Below are 20,532 nucleotides of genomic sequence, written 5' to 3'. Positions count from 1 at the left end.
TCCAAAAAGCTGGTGTTAGTCTCTTTGGCCCCATCCGGCCTCAGAGTACTTTATTTTATATGTTCACAAAGCACATAGCAGAGGGAGGGTGCAGTTACCCAGAACAGCCTGTGGTTATAATTCTCATACTTCAGTTAACATACCTCAGCTAACAACTATTTTGCAGCAAGGTCAGTGAAAGCTGGTTATCTTTTGCTAGGTCCAGCTGCTTTTCTCTGAGACATACACATTCCCCTATTATGGTTTCACTTCTCTGGAGTTCACCCAAAGTTGACAGCAGCCTTGCTGCTGATCCCCCTACAGGGGGTGGGCTACTCTGGCTCTCTACACCAACCCAAATTAGATTTTGCTATGTCACTGTCTCAGCAACCTCTACTCTTCCCTTGCAGCATGTATCATGACTTAGAAGTGTTCATTTATTTATATTAGTATATATTTATATCTATTTAAATATCTGAAATGCAATACATTCATAATTCAAAAATCAAAACGTATATTAAGATATATGTGGAAAAGTCTCATTTCCCTTCCAATCTTCAACTACCCTGGCCCACCTCCACCACTGGTTTGTGTCATTTTATTAGCTCATTGTTTACTTCTTATGTAAAAATGATTATATTTTCTTATTTGAGCCCTTTTTAATTTTTAACACCTAGAATTTTAATATGCTGTTCTAGATTTCAATACTTTATTCAATTTAAAAATATGTTTTAGAAATCATCCCACACCAAATATACATTTCTTTTTCAATCTTTCTTCACAGATGTATAGTATTACATATGTGGATTAACATACCATATTCAACTATTATTGGTTCTTTTCTATTACAAACAATGCTGTAATTAATAACCTTCACAAATACCATTTTGTATTTGTACAGCTGTTTGTATAGGATATATATTCTAGAGAGTTTAGTCAAACCAAAAAGCATTGCTAGTTTTCCCGAGGATTTCTACAACTTTGTGTTATCATCAAGGACATGTGAGAATGCCTATCTTCCAGAGCCTTAAAAAATAAAAGTGTCATTAAACCTCAGAATTTTTACCAGTCTCGTAGGTGAGAAATTGAATTTTGGTGTATATTGAATGTGAAATATTTTATTAATTAAAAGTGTGCTAAGTTATCTTTTTGTTAAAGAATCAACTAGTCTAACTTCTTTTTCTTTCAACTATCAGTTTTTATCTATGGCTCATTTTTCTATTAGGTTGTTAATTATTTTCCTTTCATGATTTTTTTTTCAGGAGCACTTTATATACAAGAAGATTAGACTATGTCAGTGTATGCTACAAATGTTCGATTTTACATTTTTTTGACTTTTTTTCTAAGCAGAATTTGTCTGCTTTCAGTTTTCTTACTGTTAAATTTATCAATGATTTATTTGGGGTATCTGGATAATGAGTCACAATTAGAATGGCTCTTCCCAGTCTAAGATTTCTTCCTTATTTCCTTTTATAATTCCTATGTTGTTTTCTTTTGTTTTTGAACATTTAAATCTCTGATTCATTTGAAGGTTATCCTACTGTCAACGGATGTATGAATTCAAATTTTCTTTGTCTAAGTAACCATCCAATTATCCAAACACCATTTATTAAGAACCAACTTGCCCCCCTCTGCTGATTTCAGGGCCATCTTCATCATACGCCACATTCTAATAAGTTTTGGGATCTCCTTCTGGACTTTCTCATATGTACGGCTTGTTTAAGGTCTGCTGTATTACTAGACTCTATGTAACATGGGGGTTAGGACTGTGTCTGTTTAGTTTTGCCTGTGTCCCTAGAGTTTATAACAGTGCCTGGCATATGTAGGCCCTAAATGCATATTTGTTATATTTTTTGAATGTTTACAAAGTTCTAGGAGAATGTTTCCCTTTTCTCCACAAATGGGTTTAAAGATTACTTAACATTTTTAATGTAATAACAAATATTTTACAGAAAATGAAAATAAAAAATGAGTAATAGACAATATACAACATTAGGTACTTCTATTGAGATATATGACATTTTCTCTTAAGTGAAATATTAATATATTTTTACAAAATCATTTAATTATATATATGTTAACAGGAATTAGAGAATATTGAAATGTTAACATCTCATGAACATTTATATTAAGCACAAGCAGGATAAATCAATTTCATATACAGTAAATGCTGGGATTTGCAGATGCAATGTTAATTTTTCCACACACATTTAAATAACCCTAGGGATCCAAAATATTTAGTAAGTTGCAATATTTTGGGGAAGCATGATTTTGAAATGAAAATATTATCATATAAAATCACATCATGTAGCTCAAGGCTAAGCCCACCCTTGAGGCCCAGTATCTGCTTTGCAATGCAACTTTACTGTTCTCTTATTGACGATTGACTTCACTTTATGTAGGGCATTCATTCCTTTATACCAAGGAGAAAATCTGGACAATTTTTAATCATAGGTGGCAAAGAATTTGGGGATTTTCAAAGACCTCAAGACATTCTTCTTGCAAATGTCAATAATCTACCATATTTTAAAAGTGCAGCATTCCATTTTAAAGTTATTTATACATTCAGATAAATTTATTTCATTCTTCATAGGCAAAGAAGCAGCATTAACAGCAAAATAGCACTCAATTTCAACAGTATGCAAGTACATCTTCAAGATTAAATGTTAATAAGACAGTAACTAAATGTTAAATACTGACAACACTTTTAATAGCAGTTTTAATGATTAAAAAATAAAAGTTCAAGATCTCTCTTCTCTACTTAGCAAATGATGCTATATTTTCCTCTCCCTTATTACTAGAATAACAGTATATGGGGGGCATTTTTCAAACATGTTGAACTTAAAATACTTAATTCTATACAATGCAAACTCTTTAAAAATGAAGTATTCTGTGATATACTCTTACCATACACTGTTGAGGATTTCAAAAGTGACATAGTACTGGAATAAGAGAGACCTAGAATGTAATCCAACTGTTAATGTGAATTTACTATATTGTTACACTGAATAAATTGGTACAAGTCACACAGCTTCTCTGGTTATCTGTTACAGCTGCAAAATGAGGGGGATTTATAATGACTTCCCTAATAACCATTCAGGTTTTAAATAATCTATTATCTGTCTCTAGGCATATCACTTTTTATTGCTATCTAGATGCCAATTTTAACTGATCTTATTTACCAGACTAATGAGTACAGATTAAAGGGTATCTTAATTTGGATAGCTATGGCAGACTTTAAAAATTAAGAAAAAATAGCTATTGAGTGAAATTGAAGGAATTTTGCAAAATAACCTCCCAATCAGTGAGAAGATACTGTATCTGCACCAGGTTGCAATTAAACACCTAATAGCATTTCAGCTGAACAACTTAATCATTTGATTTTCCAAAATAGAGTAAAGCAATAAATCTAATTTTGCTATTGGAACTGTGTACATATTTTATACCAATTGCTAAATTTCCATATTCCAAGTCTGAAAAATACAGTATTGTTAAACAGTATAAATCTGCCACGTGCCTAAGTAATAGTGATAAAAGTTAACTCTATTTGACATTATGACATTTTATAGAGTACTTGGAACCCAAGAGTTTAATTCCACTGGCAGGTACAGTCTATGGGTTCCTGGAGAGTGTACATGATTTCAGTGCCATTTCCTGAGCAATACAGAGGCACAGTCAAGTTTCGTATTCCATTTTCACGACAACACTTGCAGAATCTTAGGTGACTTTCAATATTGATGTTATATATGGTAGCTGATGGGCATTTGCCATCACAAGATGCAACATTTATCTGTAAGAAGTGACAATGAGAAAAAAAGTCTTAAACTTTTAAAAGTACTGGTTATTATTTAATTCCACTAAGAAAATCAGATGAAAAGCTTTCTTCCTCATCACTCTAACCCTCAAGCTTCTGCATGCTGGAAGACTGTGAAAAACAATAAATGAAATATCATTCATACAGTCAAAGGGATATTCCATGGCAATGCTCAACATAGCAGTGTTGACATAACTCCAAGTTAAATGTGCACACATAACTTGACATATATATTTACATATATACACACACATATATGGAATATGTTCATCACAATATAGTTAATTTATTGTAACCTGTGTTATATCATGGCTCAAGTAGACTGTAGAATTGAGCAGGTAATATTAAAAGAGGCAAAGGTAGAAGCAGCACTCTTTTTGCTGAGTAAAATTGCAGAGTGAAGACAACATGTAGTCAAATACATTTAGATTCAATTTCTATCCCTCCCAATTGCAATTATCATTCAGAACTGTTGATTATGCTAAGAATAATTTATACTTCTTCATAAACACAAAATTGTAATATTAGAATGTAGGAATAATTTCAGTTAAATATTGTAGGTGGTGGCATTTTGTTGGCTTACAAACTTATTAGTTCTGTAACATATATACTTTCTAAAAAGTTGTGTGCCATTTATGTAGCAAATGACATTTTTCCACTTACAGGGCTTTGGCTCATACAGTCCTGTTTTCTTATGATTGATTTAATGATCACTCTCTGGCATATTCTTTCTTCTCGTTTGCCTGATAAAATATAAAATGTGTTTATTCATCAAAAGGCCCATGTTAAATTGTTTCTTAATTAAATTAAATATATGAATATATTTGCAGTTAAAACTTCCCTCTTACATTTTTATATGCAATATTTAGTTTTGCCTTCTAAATCTTATATTTTACCTTTTAAGTCATATTTTCTGGCTTTACACTTACTGATTTCCACTTTTTACCTTCTTGTCTTAGAATAACTATCATAATTAGAAATTAGAAATATTCCACACATGTAATAATGCTAACATCAACCTCTGTGTGGCATATGTGTTTAAAATAATTTTTGAAATGAACCATAGAGTGTATAAATAAATATATGCATATAATTAATGCATAACTACATGATTCTAAAATAAAAATTGAGAGATTTAAAACCACACTTTTTTAATGGACATTAATATGAAATAATTCAAACTTTTAATGGAATCATTTATCAACTATATTGAAATGTACAGATGAGTCATACTTGATTTTATGGCTCTGAAATGGTCTTTTGTAATTTCAAATGAAAACACTTTGTACACATTCATGATATCTTAATATGTGTCTGTGTGTGGTGGATTATCACTTGCTATTACATGCAAGCATCTATATTTAATGATGTATGATAGTGGATGTAATACCTGAATCAAGATGAAAAAACCAAGGTCCTTTCTATTCCAAACTTGCCTTGTCACTCTAGAAAAGTCACTGAATCATCATGCTGAGTTTCCTTACTTACAAAAGAGTGAATTTATATCCCAATTTTCAAATAAATTTAGCCATGAAATCCTAATTTAAAACAATCTTAACATGTAAAACAAAGATTAAGCTACTCTGGTTGAAGGAGAGGTGGGTAGCTAAGATTGATTGAAGTATTATTGTCCTTCTCAAGGTCACTCATGAACTCCAAATTGCTGAATTTCAAGATCATCTCTCAGTTCTCAACTTATTTGGCTTCTCAGCAGCATTTGACCCAGTCCATCACTCTGTCCTCCTAAATGCACCTTCCACACTTGGCTTCCAGAGCTCACTGGCTTTGGTTTTCATCCTATCTCACTCATGGCTCCTCCTCAGTCACCTATGCTCGTTCTGTCTCTTTTCACTGACCTCTTGCTCATAGTGTGACCCAAGGCTCAGTCCTGTTGGTTGAGTTCAGGCTATTCTGTCCCTTATGGTGCTTCCACTCAGTGATTATTTCCTTGGCTCTTCCATTCTTATGTAAGTTCAAGAATAAAGAATAGTCAAGGACAATTCATCTTTACTATGACCTATAAGATGCTTCACCCTCTTCTTTCTATCACCTTCCTCCTCTTACTTTCTGTGCAATAGCCACATTTTACTATTTCCTCCACTTTAAACACTCCACTATCTGGGTGGCTTCCCAAGGACACTCACTCTCTACTCAAATGATAACTCATCGCCAAGGCATTTTCTAAGCTGCAACTTAAGTTAGCAATCCAGCTCCTCTCACTCTCCATTCCTTTCATTCTACATCATTTTTCTTCATACCACTCATCACTGCCTGACATATTAGAATATATTTATGAGTTCGTTGTTTCTTTCCCTTCCTGATAATGAACATTCTCCATGCACATATTGCTTCATTCACTATTATGGTCCCAGTGGCTAAAAAGATCTTCATGATGTAGGCACTCAACAAAAACCCAAAAAGTTAATTCATTCAGTAAATGAAACTGGGACAGTATTAATTTATTGTTAGCTGGTACCAAGAGGCATTTCTAATCCATTTCTCAAAAACTTTATTGTAACATATTTTATTTAACACAGAGCCTGTGATTATATCCAACCTCCACACTCTACAACACAGGCTAGTCTTCAGATAGCAAAGGCAGCAGAAAAGGGTTTTCTAATATGCCAGCAGGAACTACGTTACAAGTCATTTCACATTAGATGGGGGAAACTGAAGTTGCTTGTTATTATTCTGCAACTTTAAAGAACTTAGCAGAGATGAAAGATCCTGGGCCCATACACTGGACAGGCCTAAATTTATTATTGACTAGTTTGATCAGCTTCTCTCTGAACCTTCTAGTTCTCATCTGTAGGGAAAACATACTGCTTCCCAGAACTGTTGTGAGGATTAGTTGTGGTCCTGTCAACAATGCGCTTAATAGAGTATCAATTTGTGGCAGGCAATAGTGGTCATTCATATGATTAGTCACAAAGCTGTTCCCCTGTCTGCCCTAACATAAATGTACTCACTTCTCTAATAATTAACACGGAGATACAGAAACCAGGACCTTAACATTGCCATGTGACTCTATTCCTGTATCTCAGAACTTAAGGAACAGTCTAGACTCTGAGGAAGAAGATGGAAAAAAAAGTGAATCTTAAATTTCCTCATATTCTAAAGCTAAATTTTATTCTTTGAGTCCCTGATACAATGACTATTTGATACATCTTAGTTTATATTTTATTTAGAGAATATGAATGAAAACTTGCTTATTTCTAATGAACAGATCAGTGTATATCTAATTAAAGCCTTAGTAATTAAAAATATATAGGTGATATTATACTATCCCCCAAAGTCTTAGCCATATAATTATCATGGGTTGAATTGTGTCTTTTAAAAATGTCTGCGTACCTTAGAATGTGATGTTATTTGGACACAAGATCTTTGCAGGGATAACTGAGCCAAAATGAGATCATTAGGGAGCTTTAATTCAATATTCCTGATGTTCATGTAAAAGGGGAAATTTGGAGGCAGACACAATAAAGAGAAAACGCCATGTGAGCATGAAGCTGGCCATCTACATGCCAAGGAAAGAGGTTTGGAGCAGATCTCTTTTACAATCTCTCCAAGGAACCAATCCTGCTGACATCTTGGTTTTCTAGTTCTAATCTCCATAACTGTGAAACAATAAATTTCTATTTCTAACCACTTTTTGGTTTGTTGCAGCAGCCCTGCAAACTAATACAACAACAAATTAGATGTCAGGCCATCCTATGTTGGACTTGTTTGCTTGTTGTAAGTGTGTATGTGTACAGTGAATTTGACTTTTTACACATTATGTAAATAAAAGTTCAGTCATTTTAGCCCTGCCACTTCAGCAGAGCTCCTCCTTCATCCTCTGCCCTTTCCTAAAACTTGTCCTGGTAATGTTCCAGAATACCATGAAGTGTTAAGAAGCAGGATGTGAAATCAGGCCAGCAGTAGATTTCCAGCCTTACAACTCATAAGAGGTATGACTTAGACAAATTATTTAACCCCACTAAGCTGAAAATCAAGATAATATCAGAACCTATTTCATTGGATTTGGGGGAGAATAAATCATAATATATTACATATTATATATTGTATATAGATAGTATCTAGTACAGTATATTGTATTAATATTTTAATACATTCTAATATTTGATTCAATATGACTCTCTGGATCTGAAAACATAAGACTACTCTTATATATGTATGGGATTTAGTCCTTCATGAAATAAATTCAGAAATCTCCCTCAGGAGGCATGCCCATTCATATCTAAGAATCCGACCCAATAGCATGGTATTATTAAATTGAACTTTGTTGTTCACCTTTCCTAAAGCCTTCTCTAAATTTTAAAATTACTGTCTATGCCAATTTTCTCAAAATTCCTACTTTTATATTGAGATAAACTCATAAACACTTTAGAAAGAAAAAGTAAATATGGTTTCATGGATAACCCTCTATTCTATTTCATTTTTTAAAATTATTCAAAAGTACTATGAAATAGTAATCCCAGCACTTTGGGAGGCTGATGCAGGCAGATCACTTGAGGCCAAGAGTTTGAGACCATCCTGGCCAACACAGAAACCCCATGTCTACTAGAAATACGAAAATTAGCAGGTGTGGTGGTGTGTACCTATGATCGCAGCTACTCAGGAGGCTGAGGCATGAAATATCCTTGAACCCAGGAGTCAGAGGTTGCAGTAGGCTGAGATTGTGCCACTACACACCAGCCTGGGCAATAGAGCAAGACTCCATCTCAAAATAATAATAATAATAATAATAATTGGTCGGGGCATGGTGGCTCACGCCTGTAATCCCAGCACCTTGGGAGGCCAAGGGGGGCAGATCACAAGGTCACCCTGGTCAACATGGTAAAACCCCATCTCTACTAAAAATATAAAAAATTAGCTGGGCATGGTGGTTCGCACCTGTAGTTCCAGCTAGTCTGGAGGCTGAGGTAGGAGAACTGTTTGAACCCAGGAGGCAGAGGAGGCAGTGAGCCGAGATTGCACCACTGCACTCCAGCCTGGTGGCAGAGAGAGACTCTGTCTCAAAAAAAAAAATACTATGAGATAAACCTTATAATTCAAGCTAATAAAAAATATATTGCATTCAGATAACTTTAATTATGAAAATAATTATGGGAATTTTTATGAAACGGATAAAACTACAATTCATTAAAATGATATTATCCCAAATTTATTGTACAAAGCTATACACTTGTTCAAACAGGTTTGAAAAATACTGCACTCCATATGTTGTCTTTGGAGTCACAATGCCATTCTAACTATAATCTACTTGTTTGTGTAAGTTCACCATGGTTCAAACAAATACATCACAAGACACTTTAAAATTTTAAATATATTGAAATCTAATGAAATACCTTTCTGGATATGCCACAATAAAAAAATTAATATTCAAATCAAAATTAATCTAAACAAAAACACTTAATTTACACTCCAGAAGTTAAAGATTAAATCATAAAATTATTAACCACACGATTCAAAAACCTTTAAGTAATATATTTTATAAAACTTGTTTTTCTCTTTGCATCATAGGAATTGAATTTTGTGAGGAAAAACCATAATCACCATGAGCAATTAAAACTAATCTATGAAGTAAATGCATGGAATATGCTGTCACTTACAGATCTTGCAGCAGCCTTCATTATAAAGCTTCACAATCCCTTCATTCTAGAAGGAGAAAGAAGAAATAAAGTCAAAGAATATGGAGTTCATTCGTGTTCTCTTATACTAGAAAAGAAAACTAACTTTTCTAAAACTTTTATCAAATATCACAAAGCCTTTATAGAAAAATAATTGGAATTTAACTATTCCTAATAAGAATTTCTCTGTTTATAAAATTCAGAGTAGACATTTTGTTTAAAATTACATTATTTATACATTGGCACTATGGAAAATAGTGTAAAAGAATTCTTTTAATTAAAAGAACACTTTAAATGTCACAAAATATTTTTACTAAAACAAAATAATAACAGCTCTTCTAACTAATGATCATTATATATTTTCAACTTCTTGAAATAACCTAAACTAATTCTATTTGACTTGAGTTTCTGAATATAACTAAATGTTAAAATTGCACATCTTTTTCTTTAATATTTTATTATTTACAAATATTTCCTTCCTCAGAGGACACTTGTCTAAGACTAAATTCTTACAAGAATTGCTAATTGCTTTAGCAACCTGCTAAGTGCAATTGAAATAAGAGAATGTTGTACTCTATAAATATTAGTCTGTTAACTATGATGATGGCCAAGTTTTTTCCAGTGCTAAAATTCTGTGAATTTAGTACATGTTATAATATCTAGCTAGTCAGCCATCCATCATCATTGGAAAGGTACGTCCTGAAAAAAAAATTCAATGAGACTAAACTATACTATTTCTCTATATGACAGAACAAAACTTACTTTTATTAGGAATTATTATTGTCTAAATAAACAAAGCTACAAAAATTGTGAAAACTAAAAACTATATCATGTTCATAAATCTACTCTCCCAGTAAACTCTCCTCTGAGAGAATAGGGAAATTGATAGAGCAAAACTTAAGAATAGGCAACATTGTGACTTTTACTAAATATTTTGGGGGACTGTGACCAGAAAAGCTAAGGCAAATGTAATATAGACCAGCACACATTAAACTTGAATGACATCATAAATCTTGCTGTTTAAGAAAGAAAATTGGCCAAGCTCTGATTCCTTAGCTTATTGATCCATATTAACGGGAAGGCCAAGACTGCTGACCAAATGATTTTTCAATAGTCTTTGGATCTATACATTAAAAACCCAACAATTGCAAAGTATCTATTCAAAGACAGCAAAAATTATCTGGAACATGATATATAACTCAAAATTTCAAACTCAAAAAAATAGAACAGAGCTTTTATTTAGTCATGAAAATAACATGTTCACTACAATGTATAAGCCACAATGTAAATATGACCTTAGAAAATATTAATGTATATTTTCTAAAATACATAATACAAAATTTTCTTAGATATAACAAAGTACAAACCATTTTGCATTCAGTCTCATTAAAAGGAGGACAGACCATAGTGTAGTTCAGAATTATTGCCCCTTCATCAGTTTTAATACATTCATATGTGGTGCAATTGTAGTGCCAGGTACTCCCTTCCTAAAAATTGAAAAGAAAGTTACTGTTTAGCATATTAAAATCGGCTGTATTTCTTAAGTACAGTATATTCTATACTCTACTGAATAAAAAGTCAAATCAAGATGCAGAGGCTTCTTGTGACACAAAATGTTCCATCTGAAAATGACCCCAAATTTATCTTAAATGATTAAAAATACATATACATGTATGGTGTGTACTTACCTAAAATGATAAAAATACATACACATGTATGGTGTATTTGTATATGCTAGATTTCATACCCGAACTGAGAGGTAAATTGAAACAAAATAATAGAGAGTGAAGAAGCAAATAGGTATCTGTTTCTACTACAAAATTATCTAATTTAACTGTCAAAGGTCTTGCTCTAATATTTCCTCACTAATTATAAAACAACAAATCATATTACTTACATACATCCTTTCTTGAGATGTGTTTATTCTTCCTGCTTGTCCCTTATTGCCAAAAGGTGTAAAGACATATTTAAACGACAGTGTTTATTGGTTTGTAAATCTAATTGTGCATACCTTACATCATTTTAAAATTTATCTGTATTCTTTAAAGAAATATTTAAATATAGTAACTGTTTCACTTCTGATTTCAGAATTTCTATTTAAAAGTAAAGTCAGATGAAATAATTGTTAATCTATATTTTTATTTTATAACTCACATAAAAAATTAGTAGTTAATGTCAGCATTACTTAAGCAAAAAGGATTATTTGATGGAAAATATGTCTCTTTTTCATTTTATTCTATTTTAAGAAAGTTAGCCAGGGTTAGGGGCATGTTGTTCTAGGCCTTCTCAGTTTATCAAAGATTTTATCATAAACTAATTAAGGCCATTCTTTTGATAAACTGGTACGTCAGACCAGATTGCCAGCTATGATGAAGAAGGCTACATTTTTTGAATCTCAAGTAACTTTCTGTGCTGCTGGACAAATTGACTTAATTCTGTACAGGCAAACACTTTGAATCATAAGGCTTAATTTTATTGTGACTCCATCCTTACTACTATTCATGATTCAAACCTCTACCCCTCTTCTGAATCAGGATGTTGACACTTTGTGGTTATTTTCAGATGAACAGTAACTGCTACATTCTTGAAAGCACTTAAAGGAAGCATAAGCATGTTCTGAATAGTCAACCATTAACCTGGTAAACATGGGCTTTTCTGTTTATTCAAGTATTAGATCAATATGTAGATACAATCTTAAAGGATTTTAAGAAGTAATGAAGAAAGTTTGGGAAAGGAAAAGGCACTTTAAGGACATGAAACCTTACATTACATGCTCTTAGTTATATATATATATATATATATTTTTTTTTTGACAGCATCTCCCTGTCACCAGGGTGAAGTGCAGTGGCGTGATCTCAGCTCAGGCTCACTGCAACCTCCGACTCCCTGGTTCAAATGATTCTCCTGCCTCATCCTCCTGAGTGGCTGGGATTACAGACATATGCCACCATGCCTGGCTAATTTTTGTATTTTTAGTAGAGATGGGGTATCACCATGTTGACCAGGATGGTCTCAATTTCTTGACCTCGTGATCCACCTGCCTCGGTCTCCCAAAGTGCTGGGATTACAGGTGTGAGTCACCACACTCAGCTGCTCTTGGATACTTTTAAACATAATAATTTCATTGGATTCAGGTTTTTTCCTTTGCATTTTTAAAAATATGTATTTCTAATTTGTTTGCATATTTAATTTTGTCAAAGCTGAGAAATTCATGAGTTGAATTTATAAATCCACTCTTTATTTGCAGCCAAAGGAAGTATTTATTTTTAAAAAGAAAATATGAAGAAACCAATACTTATTTGTACATAATAAAAACATATGTGTGTGTTTACATACATATACATATATTTCTTTTTCCTTGACACTACATGCTCACCATATCAAGTGTATTTTTTGTAAATAATATATATTGGCTAGAAAAATGTCAATTGTCTATTCAAAGAATTCTATCTCTGTGATAGATTATATTTATACTAATCTGTTGATACCTTTGTTAATTTGCTTTAAGAGATAAAATTTTATTTTTGGAATTTGCAAAACAAAATAGTAGTAATAGTCAAACTTTGGCTTGAAGATATCTTACAGATCAGTAAAGAATTCTAATGAACCTACTTTCTTTTCTCTAGATTCTAAATTTATGTATAGCTTAAGGTCTTCTATGAACTTCAATTAGAAAAGATCTATACATATTCAAATTCAAGGAACAGTAATATTTAATTTATCTGAAAATGAAAATTGCTGTCACATAAAAACATTAATTGTTCCTTCCCTTCATAATCAGAATTTCTGAAAGCCTATTTCTTACATCTATTAAAAAAAGGAGTAAAGATCTATGATACAATAAGTTTGAGACATAATTGAAGCATTTTTCTTTACAACATAAATTATCAGATACTTTACAATGTAACAAATGTAACTGTGTCTTGTGTGCTGTAAGTGTACTGTGTTTATTGTATGCAGTGCAGCATGTGTGTGTGTGTGTGACATTTTCTGAACTTATTACTCAAGAACACCTCCTTCAAGAAATAGCACAGTGTGACTTTCCATGAAACATACCGCATATATAACTGATGTTCCATTTTCCATATGAAATTTACAGGATATATTTCTGCAGGTACCACAACAATCATAATCACTTTGGGATGGAGTATACACCTGGTGCTGCATATAATAATAATATATTAGATTAGTGACACTATATCAATATTTTTAATGAATTACTTGGGGAGAATTATTTCTTCCAAACATAACTAGAAGCTCTCTCCAGACAACTGTAAGAATTCCTAAGGCTGAATATGAGAAACTTCCAATAATAACTGACTTTATATGGTTATATTAGAAGTGAGATAGATGTTAACCTTTACTTCTGACAGCCAAATTAACCAAGCAGGTCTAACAACCTCAGGTAAGGAAATATGGCAAGCTGTAGATAATAAGACTCCTGAAGTTCAAGGTCATACACAGGAAAGTGAAAGTATATGTTTTATAGACATATTACAAAATAGTAACTTTTTTAAATAGTAGACTATTAAAGAACTATACAGTGTATATTTTCAATTAATGGAGTACTCACTGTTTTATTCTATAGTTCTGCCACTTTTTAATACATTAACTCTCACCAGAATGACTTATAAAGAATACTTACAACATCACATTTTTTGGAACAATTCACCAGTATGAAATTCAGAGTATGAAACCCTGTATGGTTATCTTTTTCTTCCAGACACTCTATTGTATAACAAAAGTCCTCTTCCAAATACTTTATCATGGATTGTCCAGGATTCAATACTGATACTTCTTGAAATACACACACATCATCCTTTTCTAAGAATAGAAAAAATGGTCAATAAGAAAATATACTATTGAATTTTTCACTAATCCATCATTGGAACTTATATTTGAGTCTATGTTTATGTTGTGATGTGCCAATTTTTCAAAACTAATGAAGATCTTCACATTTACATATTGTTAATAACCCAATAGTTTACTTAATAATTAATGTAGTACACTATTCCTTAACATAAAATAAAAGTTTATCTGTAAAAGCAACTGTTGTTTACTGATTGAACTTCCTCCAAAAGCTATATTTTATAGCAAGTTTGGAATATGAGCTCTTGGCCAGGCACAGTGGCTCACACCTATAATCCCAGCACTTTGTGAGTCTGAGGCAAGAGGATTGCTAGAGACCAGAAGTTTCAGACCAGCCTGGGGAACACAGCAAGACCTCAACTCTCAGAAAAAAAAAAAAAAAAAAAAAGCTGGGTGTGGTGGTGCACGTCTGTAGTACCAGCTGAGGTGGAAGTATTGCTTGAGCCCAGAAGTTCAAGGCTGCAGTGGGCTAGGATAGGGTCACTGCACTCCAGCCTCGGTAACAAAGCAAGACCCTGTCTTAATAAAAATAATAATAATAACATAATGGACATAACTTCATACTCTTTAGATGTCTAAATTAAATATGGAAATATTAAAAAGAGCCTAATATCAACTCTAAAGTAATCCGAGGCTTCTGAAAAAGTATTTATATTTCTGTCCTGTTATCCAGGTCTCAGAACATTTAGAGATACTACGAAAGAGGAAATCAAAACATAAAATACATTTTAATGCTCAAATACTGGCAAATGGCTTAAAATGTATAATACGTGTCTCAAAAAATGAGATTTTTAGCTTACCAATAATGAAAAACAGGTGCCAATAATATTTATTTATAATTAAAAGTTATAAAAGACATAGTTACCACAGAGATACTGTATGCATCCACAGTCACTCTGGAAGTTATGGTCTATTGTAGTAAATTCTCCCTATTGGAAATATATGACTATTACTTATCATTTAGCTTATTATGTAACAATTGTTGTATGTATATAGACACACATACACATACATACTCAGTGATAACATCCAATAAGTTCCTTATCACACAGCCAGATACTTTAAAATCATATTGTTTGATTCTGAGCTTCTGTAGGGCAATCAAAGATAACATTTGCCAACCCTGGGAACTTTGCTTCTGGAAAAGTTCTCAATCTGCTCTACGGAGGCAGCTCGGGGCTCTGATGTCTGCATCTGCACAAAGCTGCTATAGCATATACAGCAGCAACGAATGAGTATAGTACAGTGGTTAATAGCAGTCTTAGAAATGGAACTGCCTGTGCGCCAGTCCTGGCTCCATAACTTACTAACTTTTTTATTTAGGGCACATTACTTAATCAATCTGCTCCTCACTTCCCACATCTGCAATATGGGGATAATAATAATGCCTACCTCTTAGGATTGTTGAGAGAAATAAACGTATCAATATACATAAAGAGTTTGGAATAGGGCTGACACACAGAAAGAGCTATAGAGCCTTTTACTGTTAGTACATTGTTACTATGACAGATGCTCAAACTTTGCCCTATCAGAACTGACAGAGATTCTTCCCACCAAATAAGGACCAGGCTTAAAGTTTCAAGAATGGTATTTTAAGCATCAACTTTTGTTGGATGCATTTAATTTTCACATGACATTAGTAATAAAATGAATTTGATTCTTGACACAAATAAATGATTCCAATACAATCATATAAAAGGCACTTTTTCTCATAAGCTAATAATTTCTTGCGTTTCATGTGCCTTATAAGTTGTAAAGTAGTTTTATGAATATTAATTCATTTGATGTTTTAGGACTTTAGTCATTAGACAATACCAATGGGACTTGAAATAAATGTTAGAATGATGTAGTTAAAAAAATAAATCAAATCCTCCCAGTGCGTGACTACTTCAAAGATTTTTAAAAGATGGCATTACGCTCACATTAACTCTTTTAGGTAACATATATACCTGTTTTTAATAGTTAAAGCCATAATGTTAACTCTGTTTCCTTGAGCTTAGGCTTAAATCTATCCTTTATACTCATATCCTTTGAGGCCTTATCCACATATTCAATTATGCTTTTATTCTAAGTAGCCAATTTGACCAAAAGGAAATGCCTCTTTGATTACCAATATTAAATATTACCTGAAAAAATATGGTAATTTTTACTCCCAAATAATCATCCCTCTCCTTTAAAGTCTGCAGCAAAATCACTTTAGGCTGCTTCCACTTTGGGTTATCATGAAGAGTGCTGCTGTGAACATTCAAGTATAAGTTTTTATGTGGACATACGTTTTCATTTCTCTTCAGTATATATTTAGGAGTGAAACTGTTGGGTTACATAGTAACTCTACATTTACCTTTCTGAGTAATAGCCAAGGTGGTTTCCAAAGCAGCTGCACCATTTTACATTGCCGTCAGTAGTGTATAAGGGTTTCCATTTCTCCACATCCCTGCAAATGTCTTTTTTTGGGTCTTTTTAGTGGGATAATATAATGGGTTAATATACATGGAGGCTTATGTATATTTGGGCAAGATGTGCAGTGATATCTCACTATAGTTCTGATTTGTATTTAAGTGATACTTAATGATGTTAAACATCTTCTCATGTGTTATTGGTCATCTGTATATTTTATTTGGAGAAATGTCAAGGTATATCCATACGATGGACTATTATTAACAATAAAAAGAAATGAAGTCATCACATATGCAACAACATGGATTAACTTTGAAAACATGATAAGTAAAAAGAGTCAGACACAAAAGATCACATATATAATTATCTTTATAGGAAATACCAAGAACAGAAATACACAAAGAGACAGAAAGTAGAGTAGAGATTTCTGAGGGCAGGAGAGTTTGGAGAGAAATGAGGAATGACTACTGATAGGTAAAGTGTTTCTTTTTTAACTGGTGAAATTCTTCTAAAATTGATTGTGTTAATGGTTGTACAACTCAGTGAATAAACTAAAAGCCATTGAACAGTACACTTTAAATGGCTGTATTGTATGTTAGGTGAAGTTATTTCAATAAAGCTATTATTTTTTAAAAATTGTAAAGGCCTAAAATACTCTTTTTAGGTTGAGATACATTTGTCTATGTGAATAAAGTAATGTGATATTTTTAAAAACCACCTTAGTCACTGAAACATTAACCATTATTCAGAGTGAGTACCAGGAACAATGAGTCAGATAAATCCTTGGGTAGAACCATGAATGTTAAAACTAAATCATCATGGATAGAGGGTTTTATATATTTGGGTAAGATGTTCAAAGATATTCAAGCTACTAATTATGTTTTGTGTGTCTAGCACAGTGCTAACAATATAATAATCATTAAATAAATGCTTGAGCCATGAATGTCAAAATATGATTCATAATTAATATTCAGACATTGAGAGTTGGACTGGAAGCAAGCCAGATGGGCCAGCATCTAGCACAAGTGCTAGGGAAGGAAAACACAAGAAAAGAGAAAGTGGAGAATGGTAGAAATCCACTAGGAAAAAAAAATACAGAGTTAAGGTCACAATGAGACCAAGGTTAATGAATGAACATAGAGACCTCTACCCCAAAAAACTTCAAAGGGTCTAGAACAAAGGAAGTATAAAATCCCATGGGAAGAAAGGCCAGGATTTTCTTGTTACATTTGAAGTTATTGAAATGACTCAAGATGCTATGTCACTTTTTCCATGCCAAAAAAAGGAGCTCTGAATGAGGTTGATTACAAGTCAAATACCAGGACATCTACTCTCAGCTGCTCCTCTGGCCATTGGAAAGTTTGTCCAAGGACCTAGTAATCTTGGACTGTTGGTGTGCAAGGCTTGAAACCTTAAAGTTTTTTAAGATCTCTCTCTTTCTCTCCCTCTCTCTCTCTCTAGCTTCCTATCCCTCTCTCTCTCTCTTCCCTCTTCCCTCCTCAACACATTTGTTCAATGTTACAAATGGCCAACGTCTTTCATTTTGCTCTCCTAAATTAACACCGACTTCACAATACCCAAGATGTTTATACATGATTGGCTATGCCAGTATCTTTGCTGATCTTCTGCCCTCTAATGTTTTATTGCCCATATCCTGCTATGCACTAATAGAAACATCTCCCTCAAACACCATTTTCATCATAATTTTCATCCTATGCACAACTCTTTCCTCTTCTATCATAAAAAATTCACACGAAGCTCCTCAGGGTAGGATTGTGCTTTTTCAAGTGTCTAGCATGATAATTGCCCATAATTGATCATCCACAAATGTTGGTTGAATAAATAAATGAAAATAATAAATGAATCAATCAAATCTGAATTCCTCAACCTTGCCTTTAAAGCCCTCCTGGCCAAGTGCAGTGACTCATACCTGTAATACTAGCACTTTGGGAGTCCAAGGCAATAAAATCACTTGAGCCCAGGAGTTCAAGGCTACAGTGAGCTATGATTGTGCCAATGCATTTCAGCCTAAGCAACAGAGCCAGACTCTGTCTCTAGAAAATAAAAATAAAAAATAACACCCTCCCCAAATATAACAATTTGTATATATTTTTATCTCTCATTCTTACTTCAGTTAGCTCTTTCTGCATACATCTATTACCTCATACCTTTGTGAATTTACTTGAATTTACTTCTGTTTCTAGTAGCCCCTGCCTGGAATAGTTCAACTGCTTTCATCCATTATTTTAAACCTATCACGTTCTTCCAAGCTTTTCTTGATGGTCACTATCTCTAGAAACTTCTTCACAATGATCTCTATAATGTGATTAACATTTTGAGCATCACGTTTAATTTGTAACAAATTAAATTATAACAAATTTATTATAACAAAGTAATTTAAGAAATTAAGATTTAATGTGCTCCCCAAATTTTATTGTTAAAATATCTATGCTACCCAAATTGCTCTACAGATTCAATGCAAACCTTGTCAAAATTCTGGTGACATTTTTTACAGAAATAGATAAAACAATCCTCAAAATTGCTTGAAACCATAAAAGACCCCAAATAGCCAAAGCAATCTTGAGCAAAAGGAACATAGCTGGCAGCATCATGATACCTGACTTCAAAATGACCTACAAAGCTACAGTAATCAAAACAGCATGGTACCGATGTAAAAAGAGACACATAGACCAATAAAACAGAATAGGAAACCCAGAAATTGATCCATGCATTATATCCAATTAATTTTTGGCAAAGTTACCAAGAATGAACAGTAGGAAAAGGATAGTCTGTTTAATAAATGATGTTGGAAAAATTGGATATCCACCTGCAAACAAATTATATTTGACCCTTATCTCACACAACATACAAAATCAACATACAAAAACCAACTCCAAGGGGATTAAAGACTTAACTGTAATGCTTGAAACTATTAAACCACTAGAAGAAAACACAGACGAAAAGCTCCAGGATATTGGTCTTAGCAATGTTTTTTTGGATATGAACCCAAATGTAGAGACAACAAAAGAAAAATAGACAAATGGGAGTATAGCAAGCTAAAAAGCTTCTGCACAGCAAAGGAAACAATCAACAGCATGAAGAGACAACCTGCAGAATAAGAGAATATATTTGCAAAGTAAACATCTGAAATGGGTTAATATCCAAAATACATAAAGAACTCAAACACTTTAATATCAAAAAAAAAAAACTTAATTTTTAAAATAGGCAGAGGCTTGAACAGGCATTTTACAAAACATATAAATGGCCAACAAGTATATTTAAAAATGCTTAATATTAATAATCTGGAAAATGCATATTAAAAACACAATGAAATATCACCTCACATCTGTTAGAAAGATTATTATCAAAAAGAAAAAAGATAGAAAGTGTTGGCGAAGATGCAGATAAAGCACCCCTGCACGCTGTTGGTGGGAATGTAAATTAGTATAGTTATGAAAAATAGTATTTATGTTCCTCAAAAAATTCAAAATAGAATTACTATATGATCTAGCAATTCCACTACTGGGTTTATATCCAAAGGAAATAGCATAACTATATGGTAGTGATACCTGCACCCTCAGGTTTACTGCAGCACTATTCACAATAGCCAATATATGGAATCAACCCAAGTGTCCAGCAAAGGATGACTAGATAAAGAAAATATGGTATATATACACAATGCAATAACATATGGCCTTAAGAAAAGAAGAAATTCTTGTCACTTGAGATGACTTGGATGAACCTGGAGGACATTATGTTAAATGAAATTAGTCAAGCACAGAAAGACAAAGAACACATGATCTCACTTATATGCAGAATCTTAAAAAGTTGAACTCATAG

At 32.9% G+C, this 20,532-nt stretch overlaps 1 protein-coding gene across 5 annotated transcripts in view; it reads right to left on the bottom strand.

Moving 5' to 3' along the window:
• Nucleotides 1-1,964: 1,964 nt before the first annotated feature.
• The window catches only part of OTOGL (otogelin like), a 207,807-nt gene continuing 189,239 nt past the window's right edge, over nt 1,965-20,532 (bottom strand). For all 5 annotated transcript variants that reach the window (XM_035257116.3, XM_078336974.1, XM_078336976.1 and 2 more), the window contains 7 exons: nt 15,161-15,224; nt 14,072-14,250; nt 13,483-13,587; nt 10,794-10,913; nt 9,409-9,454; nt 4,457-4,536; nt 1,965-3,769 (listed from right to left, as the gene is read on the bottom strand). In XM_035257116.3, the coding sequence (XP_035113007.2) occupies nt 3,569-3,769; nt 4,457-4,536; nt 9,409-9,454; nt 10,794-10,913; nt 13,483-13,587; nt 14,072-14,250; nt 15,161-15,224 (795 nt within the window). In that variant the 3' untranslated portion in view covers nt 1,965-3,568. The remainder of the gene's footprint in view (nt 3,770-4,456; nt 4,537-9,408; nt 9,455-10,793; nt 10,914-13,482; nt 13,588-14,071; nt 14,251-15,160; nt 15,225-20,532) is intronic.

The sequence above is a fragment of the Callithrix jacchus genome, chromosome 9 (assembly GCF_049354715.1).
Source record: "Callithrix jacchus isolate 240 chromosome 9, calJac240_pri, whole genome shotgun sequence".
In the NCBI taxonomy this organism is placed as follows: domain Eukaryota; kingdom Metazoa; phylum Chordata; class Mammalia; order Primates; family Cebidae; genus Callithrix; species Callithrix jacchus.
Note: the sequence above shows the minus strand (reverse complement) of the source record. Positions and strands in the feature narration are given on the sequence as shown.